This window comes from Cyprinodon tularosa, unplaced genomic scaffold (genome assembly GCF_016077235.1).
Source record: "Cyprinodon tularosa strain WSP-4 unplaced genomic scaffold, ASM1607723v1 ctg973, whole genome shotgun sequence".
NCBI classification, from domain to species: domain Eukaryota; kingdom Metazoa; phylum Chordata; class Actinopteri; order Cyprinodontiformes; family Cyprinodontidae; genus Cyprinodon; species Cyprinodon tularosa.
Genome location: NW_024039755.1, coordinates 108000 through 124770, shown reverse-complemented (window position 1 = coordinate 124770; position 16771 = coordinate 108000). Strand labels below are relative to the sequence as shown.

The following is a 16771-nucleotide window of genomic DNA, read 5'->3' as shown; positions in this document are numbered from 1 at the left end:
TGGACTTCAAGCAACGTGGATGAAGTGCCTCTCTTCTTTTCCTCCAGACTCTGGGACCTTGATTTCCAAAGGAAATGCAAAATTTACTTTCATCAGAGAACATGACTTTGGACCACTCACCAGCAGTCCAGTCCTGTTTCTCTTTAGCCCAGGCAAGACGCTTCTGACGCTGTCTGTGGTTCAAGAGTGGCTTGACACAAGGAATGCGACAGCAGAAACCCATGTCTTTCATACGTCTGTGTGTGGTGGTTCTTGAAGCACTCACTCCAGCTGCAGTCCACTCTTTGTGAATCTCCCCCACATTTTTGAATGGGTTTTGTTTCACAATCCTCTCCAGGGTGCGGTTATCTCTCTTGCTTGTACACTTTTTTCGACCACATCTTTTCCTTCCCTTCGCCTCTCTATTAATGTGCTTGGACACTGAGCTCTGTGAACAGCCAGCCTCTTTAGCGATGACCTTTTGTGTCTTGCCCTCCTTGTGCAAGGTGTCGATGGTCGTCTTTTGGACAACTGTCAAGTCAGCAGTCTTCCCCATGATTGTGTAGCCTATAGAACTAGACTGAAAGACCATTTAAAGGCTTTTGCAGGTGGTTTGAGTTAATTAGCTGATTAGAGTGTGGCACCAGGGGCCATCAATTTTGAACCTTTTCACAATATTCTAATTTTCTGATATGATGAATTTGAGATTTTCATTTGTTGTCATTTGTAATCATCAAAATTAAACAAAATAAACATCTGAAATATATGAGTTTGTATGTAATGTATGAATATAATATACAAGTTTCACTTTTTAAATGGAATTACTGAAATCAATCAACTTTTTCACGATATTCTAATTTTATGACCAGCACCTGTAATCTGGCTTTTTAAGTCCCTTTTAGAGAAATGGCATCTTCTGTCCGTTTGAGAACAGCACTTATCTCTGTGGAAACGACGCCAGCTTCAGCAGGAAGACTTGTGCTTTTGTTCTGAGGCTGAAGCACAGATTTCAAAGTGCTTCTTCCTGCATTGTAAGTAGGCCGGACATCCTCATGTTGTTTAATCGGCTTCCTGATATCTTTGGAATTGACTCATAAGACAGTCTTATAATAAACCCACTGATGCTCCTCTAGTCCACTCATAAAATATTCAGTTTGTCAACAGATCTGGATCATTTTTGGAGGACAAAGTCACCTTATTGTAGGTGTAGATTTAATGAAAGTTACACAGTTACTTTTGATGATTGAAACAGGTGTAATAATAATAATAGTCTTTATTGGCTGGTTAAAACCAATACTCCCAATAAACATGTTTATTAATTGCAAAATATTTTGCACATGTTAAACTAAAGGTTTGCTATTTCATCAATTCAAGAAACCAAAGGTTGCTAAACATAGATCATTTGAATTAAAATGATTTTCAAGAAATGTTTACAGTAAAACCATGTCCACTGCTGCTCGTGTGTTCAATGCCAGTGTCATGTTTTTCTCTTTACTAACCTTCATCCACTGGTCCTCCTTGGTGCCGACTCTAAATGTAATGTGTGGATAAACATGACATCCTGTACTCTACCCCTGTAGTAAAGGAGCGATCCATAAGGGACTGCTGAGTCCTTAACCAAAACGAACACCAAAAGCAAAAGTATAACAACGGAGGTCCATAGTGTAGCGGGGGGACACAAAGAGTATCTCAAGTTGAGGATAAGCAGATAAGTGCAGGTTTGTTTACAAAGCAGGCAGCTTCTTCTTCTACTACTAAAATATTTGTGCAAAATTTGACAGCTCTCTGCATGCTCAAATTATTTAATCTGAACTAACGCTTAGTACATGTATACACGTCATGATCGGATTGTTTAATTTAGTGTCCATGTAAACAGAGATTTTGAACATTCGATCAACCAACATGTAGATCGAATCAGTGGAATTTAGCGTGTTAAAGAGTAGCTACTGTTTGTGTTTCCTTGGATTTGTTTATCTTCCTTTTTTCCTTAAATAGTGTAACATTTGTGATCAGTGTGTCATTTTTATCATGTGAATCGACAAATAGCAAGGAATATCAGCTTCAAGAATAACCCCCCACCACCCCCCAAAAAAGAAGAGTGAGACTGATGTAAAAATAATCAGCCCTACAAACATGTATGTCGCTTCCTACATCACACTAAAGGATGGAAATAGAGGATATATCAGCCCATCCCTTACTATAACTTAGACATCAGCTAGTTCGTATTCATCTATTTAGTTTCAGGTACTTACAGCTTTAGAGGTGTGGAGGTACTGAGAGACCATCTCTCGTTTAATCGCTATGTCTTTTTCCCTCAGTGGCTGCTGCTTCTCCTCATTCAGGTTCATGTCCACCTTAGAAAAAAAAAGGGAAGATTAAAGTAAAGCAAAATCTATTTTGGTTAAATATGAAAAAAATAAAAAATACATCGTTACAAAATATTTGAAGAAAATATTTTACTTTCAAGCTCATTTTTAGGTGGATGTATTCGCATATCCTGGTTTTGGAAATAAAATCATCTTTAAGTGTTAAAGTATTTATAGGCTCTGACCAAATTTAAAAGGAGCCTAAAATGACTGAATCTGTGTTTATAAACTTGTTTCATGATCTACTAGCTTCTTAAAGGAGATTTCTCCTTTGGAGCATATTATTACGGCCTGGGATTTTAACTTCAGAGCTACAGGAGTAGATTTCAGATTAGATCAAGTTTAGGAGCAGCCAAACATTTCAAAGCAATAATCTTCTTTTAAATGTGTTTACAATCAATTTCAAATATAAAGCTCTTTGACAAGAAGATGTCAGGGGCTGTATTAAGGTTCACCCCTAACAATGGTGCAAAACAAAAACATACCAACTATGGAAATTATTTAAAAACATTGGAACTAAATAAAATACCGGAAAACTAATAAAACACCAGAAAACTGATGTGTTTACAGTAAATGCTGTCAAAACTATGTTAAAGTTATGAAGATCATCTTAGATAAAGGCTCTTTGAACTTGGAGTGATTCAATAGGTGTGAAGATTACAGATTTACCAAGCTGCACATGCAAGATAATGACCAGTGTCAGACTCCTTAGAGGGTCAACTGTCCCCCAGAAAGCTTTTCTTTTCTCACCAGCATCTTTTCGAAGAGCGCCAGGATATCTTCATCACTTTGTTCAAGGAGCATTGCGTGCTGAGGTGTGATCTCGTAGCTGGCAGCTGAAGAGTGCCGCTGACTTGGGAGAGGCTTCTCCTTGTCCTTTTTAATTCTCATACTGGTGAGACGCTCCAACTGGGATGGTGAACAACATAAGAAGGGTTAAAGAACATAGCCAAGAAAGGAAGAGAGGGATTTACTGAACAAAATTTAAGCCCCACTCTACTTTTAAAGAAGAGGGACAATGTCAAAGTTCATCAGGTGTTTAATGCAGATGGATTGTTTGTTAAGTGTGCAGATCTGACAATAGCCCCTTTTAGACTTTCAACTCAATGCAAAAAATGTTAAATCTAAATGAGATAACTAAATAAAACACTTATCAACCTTGCTGCAAATGAAAAGGTTGGTCTTTAAAAATAAATATGCCAAATCTTTCTTCTCAGTCCAGATTTTCTCAGCCTATTTACTTAAAAATGCATCCATGCCGACTGTTTGAAACATTTTGCAGCATGTTTTAGACAAAATATCAAAATCAAACAGGAATGAGACCAACTCAGCATTGCTTATATTTAGTTATCACACAAACCAAAAGTTTAACATTTGAGACTTCTATAAAGCAACCAACACTGAGAGTCTAAAAGGGGCTAAGATCTTCAAAAAGCATGCTTTAGCAAAATGTGACAATTGTTAGGAGTGACAGACATTTTTGCACAAAGCAACGCAAAACAAAGTAAACCGAGTGGGAGATTAGACAAGTTTAAGGGTTTGATGCGTTGTGATATCTTTGTGAATACTGCCAGGACATGAACTGTGTAATGACATAATGGAAAACACACAAATGTGGGGGAAAAAATGTGAGCTTAGAAAAACAGGAGGTCTTGGCACAAAGATGTTGTGACCCTGTAAAATTAACCATTCTATGTGTTATATATCTATGTTTTCAGGGCTTTTTAATGATGTTATACACATTCAAGTTAAACACAAAACAAAAACACACAGAGTCAGACAGTGCTTGTTATGGTTAACTGGGTCTCTGACAGACAGCAGCTGTTGAGTCAAGCAGAGGTGATGGTAAAACACACGGCAGAAAACCTACCTCATCAGGAATCAGCCGTTTGAGATTCTGCAGATCAGATTAAAGATTGCAAAGAAAGGAACGAAAAGGAATAAGAAAATTCCAAAATGATAGAAAAACAGCAATAAGGAGGAGAGGGAGAAAAAAAAAAAGAATCCATTAGACAGAAATTATATGACAGGTAAGCGCTCCCGGAAACTATGCAGAGTTGAGTAATAAATTATTCAGAAAAAAATCAAATGAATTGGTCGGAACATTTTGTCTAGTGATGAGGATATTTAAGACTCTATATTAGGGTTCACACATTTTATGTTAAGGTTAACAAAATTATTTTTTTTTCATTCAAAAAAAGCAACAGAAAGAAAGATTTAACTAGAAATAGTATATCTGAGCCACTAGATGTCAGTATGCAACTAAAAATGCTTGAAGGAGAGGATAAATGGATGACAAAAACAAAAAACACATGTATCCAACCTTCACCAAATAAATACTGCACACAAAATAAAATGCTCATATTGGTGCAAACAAAGAATCAACAATATAATGAGGTGTAGGTCAAATATACACAAAATGTAGTTAGAAAATTTGCAAAGAATTTTTATTAAGTACAAAGGTCCTGAAACAAATGTCAACAGAAGACTGAAACCGTTAGAAAACATACTTCTACTTCATATTTTAACAAGAAATGTGAAGCTGATGGCTAATCATTTGGTGGTATATTTCCTTGTATTTAATTGCTTAATTGTTTTATGTTGGGTCTAATGGAAGTTAAAATCTTATTGCAATATGTTTAGTTTTTTGTCAAAAGAAAAATGAATAACTGAGGGGGAATATAATCCAAATCGGAAGTGATCCAATTCCAAACAAGTATATAATAATAAAAATAAAAAAAATCACTGGACTTTGTTTTCAAAGTTTTGAAGACTTTTTTTCCCCCAACTGAAAATGTCAGAATTAGTATTGAGCTAAAGGCTTTATAGAGTAGCCCAAACAAAGCCTTTTTTTGGGCCACTCGAAACGTCTTCATAACTTGGAAACGAAGTCCAGTGGATTGTTTTTTAACTTTTCTGGAATGACTATGATCTGATGACAGAATCTTCCCCAGCGAGTGATCCAATTTCTTTTCAAATAAGTTCTGCTTGGTTCCGTATGAAGGGAATATTTCAGTCAGGGACTAAGAATACTGAACTATTCAATCCTACAAATGATTAGGTTATGTTCAGGAAAACCTGTCTTAACAATACCAACACTACACCATGGCATTAAGAAAATAGAGACAGCAGTGAGGGAGATCAAATGAATCGTATGTCCTTAGGTTGTTATAATTTCACACCAACATGTTTGTATGAACCATCAAGAATGGAAAAATTCTAATCAAGACAGGGTTTAAAATTTCAAAGAATTTTAGCAACATGTTCCAACCAGTTTCACTGAATAATTGAAAACCTATGTGTCACACCCCTGGAAAACTTTGGTCCAATAAGAGCCCGAACAGGAAGTTGTGCGAGATGCTCTTGAGCAAGGCCCCTAACCCTAAGTTTCCACACAATACAGTTGTGCTTGAAAGTTTGCAAAAAATATAAATACAGAAAAATCATATATTTTTTTTATTATTTAAAAAGAATAATAAAAATGTAAAATCTATATTTTATTTTACTTAATTTTCATTTAGTAAATGTTTATTAACACTTCTTTAGTTTTGTTTTATTTGAACTACTACTGTGAATTAATCGTTTTATTTAATGGGAGGGTATATAAACGTTCAATCACAACAGTATCTGTGAATCACACTATGGATGTGTGCTTTTTAAAAATGTGACTGAGTGAATGTGGCTGTAATTTGAAATTGTGTGTTCGTTGTGACTAGAAAAGCTCTGCTTTACCTTTTACACAAGTATGACCAAGTCTGTCAGAAGGGACGAGGACAAGAGCTTAAAACAGATTAAGAGATTCAATTAGAAGGATTTTTAGAATAGAAAAATCTCTTTTTTGTCCCAAAATGGGGAAATTGTGTTACAGCAGCAAAACCATTAGAGCAAAAGTGGTCACACAGATGTGGACCTTAAAAAGTGTATAAAAACAACAGGAAAAAAAGAAGGATGTTTTTAAATATATACTGAGTTTAGAATTCAAATGTTAGGTATAGCAGCTATACTTTTAGAGGAAATTATTGGTACCACTTTACATTAGATCCAATATATAGTTAACAGATTAGGGTCATGATTTGGTAGGAAACTGATAGTTTGGTCTCTTGTTCCCCTTTAATACATAATAGACGCCTTATAAATGAGTTATAAAGTGTTTAATGATTAATTAATAACACATCTATATACAATTTATTAGCAATATGGCGGCAATTAAAGATTATTTTGCAAATCGATTAATTTGTCGATTATTTTTTCGATTAATCAATCAATAATTAGATAGCAAAAGATTCCTTAAAGAAGAATTTGTTTGAAAACCAGGTGAAACGAGAACTTTTCCAATTGAGGAGTACTGGATAGAGCATACTGACGGATGAAAAAGATTTTTATCTTAAATGCAAAACATTTACATATTCTTTTACAATCTTGGTATAATTACTGCTCTAAGTGGGTCGCTCTGTCAGCTACAGTCTCTATACTCCAGTTATGATTAATCAATTACTTTTAGTTAACGATTATTTCAATATTGTCAACTAAAAGTTGACGATATTGAAATATCTTTATCTTTATTGATTTTATGGCATTCCATGAGACAAAACCCTTCTCTTCAGTAAATATAAAATCCCTTCAATTAACAGTATTGTTCTGTTTTCTTGAAAAGGGGATTTTCCTGTAACAGAAACCCCCATAAAGTAGAGTTTTCAGATAATCACAGAGTGGGAAGAGAAAGAAGGTGGGGATATCATGTTTATAGGGGAAGGATTTCAAAGAAAGATGCTTCCTGTCTGACAGCAGTCATCAGATAATCCCCCTTACACCTGATAAACATGAACACCATATCAAACGTCTCAAACAGATGAAAATCAAACCTGTGGTGCAATGGTGCCCACACAACGGATATACACTTGTACCAGCAGAGTGGATTCTGGGTAGGGGGTGAAACTAGCTAGACAAATAAACTGCCAACTTCTGCATTGTAAACCACATCATATTTTATGCACTGATAATTAAACCAAAATAATCTCTATGCAAGGCAACCCCTAATGTAAAAATGCTTAACAATAACCTCTTAGAAAAGATTTAGAATTGACAAAGGCTCTGAATAACATTAGCATTATTTGTAGACAAACATTTCTTATCAAATACCTATTAAATACAAACAAAAATCTATCAATTTAATTGACTGGTAGATTCTAGCAGACTTGCTATCATGATCTTTGCTGTCAGAGCTGTTTTCTGAACAAATTAGGCTTCGACAGCAGGTGCTATTGCTAGCTTAATTTGCAGGATGTGTTTCTAAATAAAATAGGCTGGTCTAATTGTTCTGACGGCACAATACCTACTAAATAGCAACATTATAAAACCTTAAATGAGGGATGGTGATTTTATATTATCTGCTCCATTAAATAGCAGCTGGTTACAACGGTTAACAGTGATCTAAAACTAAAAAAACTTAACATTTCTCCACAGAAGTGACTCCACTGATGCTTATATTGCAACTTATTGGTCCCACTAATGTTTAAAGACCATAAAGTGGACAAACTGCACATTTATAACCTGGGTGAAAATAAATTAAGCATAAAAATCATTCGTCGGATTATATATAACAAGTCATTTCCCCCAATAAAGTGAAGAATAATGGTACAACCCTCTCTCTGTAGCATACTGCTGCTCTTCCTAACTGATAGTTAGAGACAGTGGTTTCCTGCAGCTTTATCGCTCCCTTTCTAGACAGGACTGTCAGTCTCTCCTTTTAGTGGTGTTCTTCACACTGCTTCCTCAAAAGTTACTGAAAGGCCAGTTCAAGAAGAGATAATAGCCTTGTTTCTAAAAACAGAGGCAATAATGGCTCCTCAATGACTACTAGCCACTCTCTCAGTAGGGCTGCATGATATTAGGGGAAACATGATGCAAAAACAAATTTGTCAATGTCGCAACAAAGACATGACTTTATAGTTATAACAGAATGATGATTTTTTTTTTGTTTCAGGTTGCATCAGGCAATGGGTGCAGCAATCAAATTCAATTATCCGCCCTTCTATGAAGACCAAAGCCTTTCAGAAAAAAAACAACAAAACAATTAATTATAATGATCTTTGTAGCAATAATAAATAAAAAAACATTACTTCAAAAGACAGCTTGATCAAACTTCAACATTTCTCCTATAACATTATATCAGGGTCAATTTGTGTCAAAAAATAATTCTAATAATAATAAAAGTTCACACTTAAAGCCAAAACCTAATGAGGTTTTTACAGCCTTATATGATAATAACCCCAACAGAGCATCATGGAAACATCATGATGATGAAAAATAAAGGGAAGGGTTTGAGAAATGCAGCTTGTTGACATACATTGTGTTTATAAAATAAACAATGACAACAAGGTAACATTTTTCCTGCAGCCCCATTACAAACAAGAAACACAAGTAATTCCGATTGCTCCACTTTGGAAGTTCAAATATCGATGAGTAGAATCAGACCAAGTTTGATTTCTATTCTATTCATGAAGAAAAAACATTTAGAAACAAAGCTAGTTATTTAGCTGATCTGTCTGGGTTACCATGGCTACGAACTTGGTGTGTTTAGGGAAGCAGTGTTGTGACAGGCACACCCAGTCACAGCTACCGTTTCATATCAGATCATGCTAAAGCAGGAAATGTTAAACTTTGATGTGTTACACTAACTGAAAGCATTTACAGTCTGACTTACAATCCGCTCATTAAAAACACCCGTTTTACAGTTTTGTTGTTAGGAAATTTAACTTTTCATAGTTTTACGTTTCATCACAGCTAGTTAAAGATCAAAACAAATTTCATCAAACATTTTCCATTGTTTATCATTTCCAATGAAGCCAAAAAAAAAGGAAAAAACTGTAAAAGAAAAAACTTAAAATGCAAAAACTATAAGAGAAAAAACTTTAAATGCAAACTGAAGAAAAATAAGTGAGTAATTTAACTATATTTACATTGTGTTGGGTTGTATTTCTTTTTCTTTCTCAGATGAATGTTGGGGTTGTCCCTGAATGCCTGACCGACTCCCAGATTCAGTAGACTCATTGTCTGCGTGTGAGAGACATTATGTCTCAATTCAATAACAAGTAGGACATTTTTGCTGCATGGCTGCCCATTAACCCTGCCATATTACTATGACTGTTACCAAAAAGAACAAACCCCCTAAACCACCTTATGGGAAGTTATAAGCTCTAAATTTAAGAAACTGGATCAGCAGTGAAGGCCATTTTTTCTCAGAAAAGCTGTAAGATCAACTCTTCTCATAAAGAGCCATCGGACTACGACCAGTTTGTCTTTTGTTTTTTTTTTGTTTTTTTTGTTCATTTTTTTTGTCTTTTCGTGTGTGTGTGTGTGTGTGTGTGTGTGTGTGTGTGTGTGTGTGTGTGTGTGTGTGTGTGTGTGTGTGTGTGTGTGTGTGTGTGTGTGTGTGTGTGTGTGTGTGTGTGTGTGTGTGTGAATTAGACATATGACAGTCAACAATGAGTGCTATGCATTTGACATTATTGGAGCCATTACCAGGAACCAGAATAATTTGACTTGGTTCACAAAAATCAGTGATTGTCCAACAAAAGGATTATGATTAATGTTATTCCTAATAAACAAGTGTTTCCGCTTAGAAGTTTCGTTTACTCCATTTGCGGGTTCTCTCTGGGGACTCTGGCTTTCTCCAAAAGTCCAAAACATGATGGTTGGGATAACTGCTTTCTATAAACTGCCCATAAGGCAAAGAAAGTGCAGGTGTGGTTTCCAGTCTCATCTGTATCTGTGTTTCCCTGTCAGCCTGCCAAGGGTGCACCCCACCTCTCCACCAATGACAACTCGAGACCAAACAACAATGGACAGATTTAGAGGTTAACATCTTTAGAAGATTTTTCCCTGAACCTAACGCCGACTATTAGCAAAGAAAATGATCCAGCATCAGGATGCTTCTATTCTAGAAATAATGACAGCTTGTGGCTGGGATTATCCTCACGTCTTAATCCTTAAACTGTAAAAAAAAATATGCATATTTTTTAACTTGAGACTGAGATTTTAAATACTTTAAAGACTGTGTAAACCTGCCAGAAATTGCAGTCTGCATTTATTAACGCTGCTTTATGTAAAAGCGATCAACATACAGGACGACTTGGCTTAGAAAAAAAAACGTTAAGCTTTCCTAAATGCTGCCAATTGTTGTATTCTTACAAGCTGGCATTTATGACCTCTGCTCTACAAAAACTACATTATGTCTCTTTCATCACATTTATCTGAAATAGAGCTGCACAATATATCACATTTTATTGTGAGCAGTGTAGAAAACACAATGGCCTGCTTGGATATAGTATTTAATAGGCTATAATATTTTATGAGCCATGCATTCAAACTACTAGCAACCAATATATTCGGCAAGCTGGTGGAATTGTCCCTGTCATTTATGGGTAGGCCTGATGCAGACCTAAAGGTCAAAGACACTGAGCATATAGGAGACTAGTGAGGACATTGCAATAATTGAAAAGAAAGAACAGAGCGTATAAACACAGTAGATTTTCTCGATGCATTATTCAATAAAACACTGCAGTTTCTGCTTAATTTGTAACATAAAGCATTGCAGATTACTGCTGAGAGACACCAGCATCCTGCAATGTAGCTTGGTATGCAATTTGCACCGTCATAGGGCTGAGGCTCTGAGGACACAGCATCATTACTGGATAGATACCGATCAGGTCTCTGTTGTGATATCTACTCATAACTTCTGGCAATCCCTAATTGCACTATAAAGGTGGGGAATAAAATATATCATTCAGTGCATAAAGACAAGAAAATAAATGATTGTAACTTGATGAACAAACATCAAAACTCAATGATAGTAAACCGGTGACCTAATTTTGAGGACAGCAGGCAGATAAAACAGATCATTTGCAGCATGCAGACACTTAAGGGCTCATTATGCTTGACGCACTGACATTCCGCGCGGAAAACGAGCCGCCCGTCTGCAGCATTTATTATACACTCTGCTTTCAGAACAAACAGTGAGCTGACAACACAATACACGAGGAAGTAGAAAACAGCCGTTAAGATATCGAAGCCTCTTTAAGCTGTTCTAGAGACACACTAATTTCTTTCCTGGACTTTTGCAACAATCTCTTGATATTTATGGTCTAAATAACGGGACGTTACTGGATTTTTACATTTGCGAACCCTTGCCATCAGGAGTTGCTGCTCGCTCGCTAGGTTTTCCACGCTGTTTCGTCTGCGTACTTAAAGGAATAGTACACCAAAAACATGATTAGCCTTCATTTTCTACTCACCCCCATGCTGAACAAAAAACTCTGGAGTACTTTTTTGATATCTCAAATGCATCTGGAGATCTGGGAGGCTTCTTGCTGTCTGCTGACATTCAAATAATGGAGGTCTATGGCGCCCGAGGCAGAAAGGTCCATAAAAGTCCATAAAAACGTGTCAATATTCCTCCATACTGCTCGTCCAATGTATTCCAAGTGTCCTGAGTGGGTAGCGTCCATAATTTACTCGAAACGAAGTCATTTAGAACGTTTTAGAGCCTAAACAGTAGTGTATAGGATTTCCTAATAGCGCCCCCATGCGCGCTCACAACGCTACGGAAGCCGGCAGACCAAACCGGAAGGAAGTGCGCATTCAGCGTCTGCTCTGCCGATAATGCAAGCGTAGAAGAAGAAATGTGCTGTTTACCTGTGCAAAGAAAGAAACAACGAAAGAAAAATGTCTGAGGACTTCAGTGTTGAGGAAGAGCATGAGTTCTTTGCCGAGCTGAATGCGCTGGTTTGGTCTGCCGGCTTCCGTAGCGTCGTGAGCGCGCATGGGGGCGCTATTAGGAAATCCTATACACTACTGTTTAGGCTCTAAAACGTTCTAAATGACTTCGTTTCGAGTAAATTATGGACGCTACCCACTCAGGACACTTGGAATACATTGGACGAGCAGTATGGAGGAATATTGACACGTTTTTATGGACTTTTATGGACCTTTCTGTCTCGGGCGCCATAGACCTCCATTATTTGAATGTCAGCAGACAGCAAGAAGCCTCCCAGATCTCCAGATGCATTTGAGATATCAAAAAAGTACTCCAGAGTTTTGTTCAGCATGGGGGTGAGTAGAAAATGAAGGCTAATCATGTTTTGGGTGTACTATTCCTTTAAAAAAGTTCCTAGGTGCTCAATGCGGAAATTTTGCCCACACGAAGTACGTACGGAGGGCCGTGGAAGCCAAAAATTACATGATTTCACAGCAGGCCTTGCAGACACTTCAAGCAAAAATCAAGCTTTAATGGTGGACACAAAACATGGTATGCATTCCACATGTTAGATCACCAATTAAGCCTGACTTGTTCTACGAATGCACCTTAAAACGTCAACACTGATGGGCTTCTTGCTCTTTGCAGTTATTTAAACAAATGTTGGACAGTCTTTATTTGGAGGCCTAATCAAATATCATTTAACCCCTTTTTCACAATAAAGCTCCTTCAAAGTAAAAGCACAGTAAGTGGAAGCTCCTTATATTCTTTACTCTGCTTAGAAACTTGATTACTTTCTAAAGCAGCTGAAGACTTATTTTTAACCAACCTTTAGTTATTGTTTCACTACCTACCGTTTACTTGTTTTATATCTTTGTTGCTCTAAAACAGAATCTTTTGTACTCTGTTTGCTTGGTTTTTCAGTGCGAGACACTTTGATATTCTTGTCTTCATACATGGCTATATAAATCATTTGTACTTATTTAACCTCTTGTACTTATGTAAATATGAAAAGTACACAATGATAGTTTGCTTAGACCAGAGAGATGAACTGTTCCTGTTTATAAAACCCATACGCCATTTTGCAGCATTACAGTATTACATTATAATTACAAAATCCTTTGCATCCTTAGCCGTCTTCAGTTGAATAATGCATTTTTCGTTCCTTTACTTAAGAGAGATCTGTTGGTACACAGAGCTGACAAAAGATTAGCTGTAATCACTAAATGGGAGACAGAGTCAGAGACAAGGACTGACACTATAATCCCAACTAAGCTCCTCCTTCACTACACAGGTGAAGCACGCAGCGTTAAGACCAGTCGTATCTATGTGGATCAGACGCTGTTCTGTCTAACCAGCTCTCTGCTGACTGTTGAAAATGATAGCCAGATTAAAAGGTGCTTATGTTAGGGGGCTGTCCTCAAATCATGTTCTTTTAGAAAACAGCCATTTGATCAGCACATAAAGGGCAAAAAACAACACCACATAATTAAGTAAATCTTATTTGAGCTACACCCTCGAACTCATGTAATTGCAGGTTTGCTGCTGCATAACTGGTTTGTTTTATTATTGGGAAAGTATTAGAAAGTCAAAATCATTTGATCCTTTTAAAGAAAAAGAGAAGCAAGGATCAAGACAAAACAGTTATATGAAAAATCCTGTCACACATGGTATAAAACCACCAGCACCGATATTTCCATGGTCTGAAATTACATTATAAATTCTGTGTATTCCACATATAGCTGATAATGGCTACCAAGTCATGTCAAGAGCCCATGTTGGCCCCCCATTAACATTTATATCGACTTATTTTTCTAAAGAACCGTGAAATCGGCAGTAGATTATTCCTTCACCTCTACCTCATAAATACAACCCTGAGCAGCCACCCCACACCCCACCACCATCCTTCTGATGTCAAGAAAAGAAATCAATACAAGATTGCCCACTTAAGAAATGCTTGCTGTGCTTCTTTTGTTTTACCAACATTTAGAACAGATCCATCATTGGCCTCAGAAAAGTCATGTCACTGAGACTGAATGTAGCTCCTGCATAGCTGCATTATGCTGTATTCACAGAGAATACTCCATAGAAATGGTAAATAAATTAATATTTTATTTTGCAATTAGGGTTGCAACTAATGATTATTTTGCAAATCGATTAATCTGGCGACAATTCCTTCAATTAATCAAATAATTATTAAATAGCCAAAGGTTCCTTACAGAAGATTTTTATACAATTTTGATATAATTGCTACTCTAAGTGGGTCGCTCTGTCAGCAAAAAGGCATGTTTTAGTCTCTATACTCCAGTTAACGATTAATTCATACTAAATTAGCTGAGGATTATTTCAACAATCAATTAATCACGATTAATCCAATTAGTTGTTTTAGCCCTAGTCGTGATAGACAACTGATCAATATCAATATACACTATATTGCCAAAAGTATTTGCTCACCTGCCTTGACTCACATATGAGCTTAAGTGACATCCCGTTCCTAATCCATAGGGTTCAATATGACGTCGGTCCACCCTTTGCAGCTAGAACAGCTTCAACTCTTCTGGGAAGGCTGTCCACAAGGTTTAGGAGTGTGTTTATGGGAATTTTTGACCATTCTTCCAGAAGCGGATTTGTGAGGTCGCACACTGATGTTGGACGAGAAGGCCTGGCTCTCAGTCTCCGCTCTAATTCATCCCAAAGGTGTTCTATCGGGTTGAGGTCAGGACTCTGTGCAGGCCAGTCAAGTTCATCCACACCAGACTCTGTCATCCATGTCTTTATGGACCTTGCTTTGTGCACTGGTGCACAGTCATGTTGGAAGAGGAAGGGGCCAGCTCCAAACTGTTCCCACAAAGTTGGGAGCATGGAATTGTCCAAAATGTCTTGGTATGCTGAAGCATTCAGAGTTCCTTTCACTGGAACTAAGGGGCCAAGCCCAGCTCCTGAAAAACAACCTCACACCATAATCCCCCCTCCACCAAACTTTACACTTGGCACAATGCAGTCAGACAAGTACCGTTCTCCTGGCAACCGCCAAACCCAGACCCGTCCATCAGATTGCCAGATGGAGAAGCGCGATTCGTCACTCCAGAGAACGCGTCTCCACTGCTCTAGAGTCCAGTGGCGGCGTGCTTTACACCACCGCATCCGACGCTTTGCATTGCACTTGGTGATGTATGGCTTGGATGCAGCTGCTCGACCATGGAAACCCATTCCATGAAGCTCTCTGCGCACTGTTCTTGAGCTAATCTGAAGGCCACATGAAGTTTGGAGGTCTGTAGTGATTGACTCTGCAGAAAGTTGGCGACCTCTTCGCACTATGCGCGTCAGCATCCGCTGACCCCGCTCCGTCAGTTTACGTGGCCTACCTCTTCGTGGCTGAGTTGCTGTCGTTCCCAAACACTTCCATTTTCTTATAATACAGCTGACAGTTGACTGTGGAATATTTAGGAGCGAGGAAATTTCACGACTGGATTTGTTGCACAGGTGGCATCCTATCACAGTTCCACGCTGGAATTCACTGAGCTCCTGAGAGCGACCCATTCTTTCACAAATGTTTGTAAAAACAGTCTGCATGCCTAGGTGCTTGAATTTATACACCTGTGGCCATGGAAGTGATTGGAACACCTGATTCCAATAATTTGGATGGGTGAGCAAATACTTTTGGCAATATAGTGTAAGTACAATCAATTTTCAGTAATTCCACTGAATTAATCCAGAACCACATTGTGTTCCTCGCAAATATAGGCGAAGGAAAGGATTTAGCCTCGCTAAGCAAAGTTGGTGGCAAGTTTGACCTTTTTGTAAAGGTTAAAGGTCACGTTTAAATAGGGTTACAATTTAAATTCAGGGCTGTTTACTCTGGCACTTATTTCAAGTAGGTACAATAAAGAAAACACTACTGAATATTTATCATTACTGACTGATATTAAAGGCTGACAATGTGATACAATTTTCAGTAATATCATCCAGCCCTTTTCTTCAAATGTCTAGACAGTTAAAATAAAGACCTTCCAAAAAGATTAATTCTTAAAACTTGTTTTTTTTTTATTTTATGTTTTTTTTTTTTTATGGGGGGGGGGGGGGGGGGGGGGGGGTTGGGGGCTGTTAAAAACTCCCTTTTAAAAGTGGTGCAATAAAGTCAAACTGTAAGGAAGCAGAGCTCAGACTGCGATCATCACAGTAACAAGGACTCCAATCTAGGTTTAACCATCAGAGACCTTTAAAGCCTCCAGGCTTTTACAATAGAAAGTCAAAGGAGGGTTATTATATTTACTGGCCAGCTGGTACCTATTTACACAATTGATGGAAAAGAAGAATGAGACAGATAAGAGCAGTAATAATAGGTACAAATAAGGAAGCATCCTGTTCGGTATTTTTTGCATAACTTCCTGTCACAACCCCTAGAGTTTGAGAAATAATTTAACCGTTTAAAACAAAGACTTTGCAGAGTGTTTGATTGCTTTGTACAAGATCAGAAAAGTATGTGGCAGAAACAATAAAAAAAAAAGTGAAACATTTTACAGTTTATCCGTACAGTAATTAGCTTGAATCAACCTCTATGTGTGCATGAGAAATGGTGACAGAGAAGAGAGAAACTTCCCTTTTCTATTGCACTGCGTGAGAAAGCAGATGCACAGGAGCAAGTTACATGAGGCTGACTTAGACCGGAAGG

At 37.4% G+C, this 16771-nt stretch overlaps 1 protein-coding gene across 2 annotated transcripts in view; it reads right to left on the bottom strand.

The window, feature by feature from the left end:
* LOC119776986 (protein diaphanous homolog 1-like) overlaps positions 1–16771 on the bottom strand; it is a 140255-nt gene that overhangs the window by 100021 nt on the left and 23463 nt on the right. Inside the window, exons 2-4 of one of the 2 annotated variants that reach the window (XM_038275708.1) lie at positions 4216–4242; positions 3096–3254; positions 2232–2333 (exon numbers count right to left, since the gene is read on the bottom strand). In XM_038275708.1, coding sequence (XP_038131636.1) covers positions 2232–2333; positions 3096–3254; positions 4216–4242 — 288 coding nt within the window. The remainder of the gene's footprint in view (positions 1–2231; positions 2334–3095; positions 3255–4215; positions 4243–16771) is intronic. The other variant, XM_038275709.1, reaches the window with a different exon arrangement.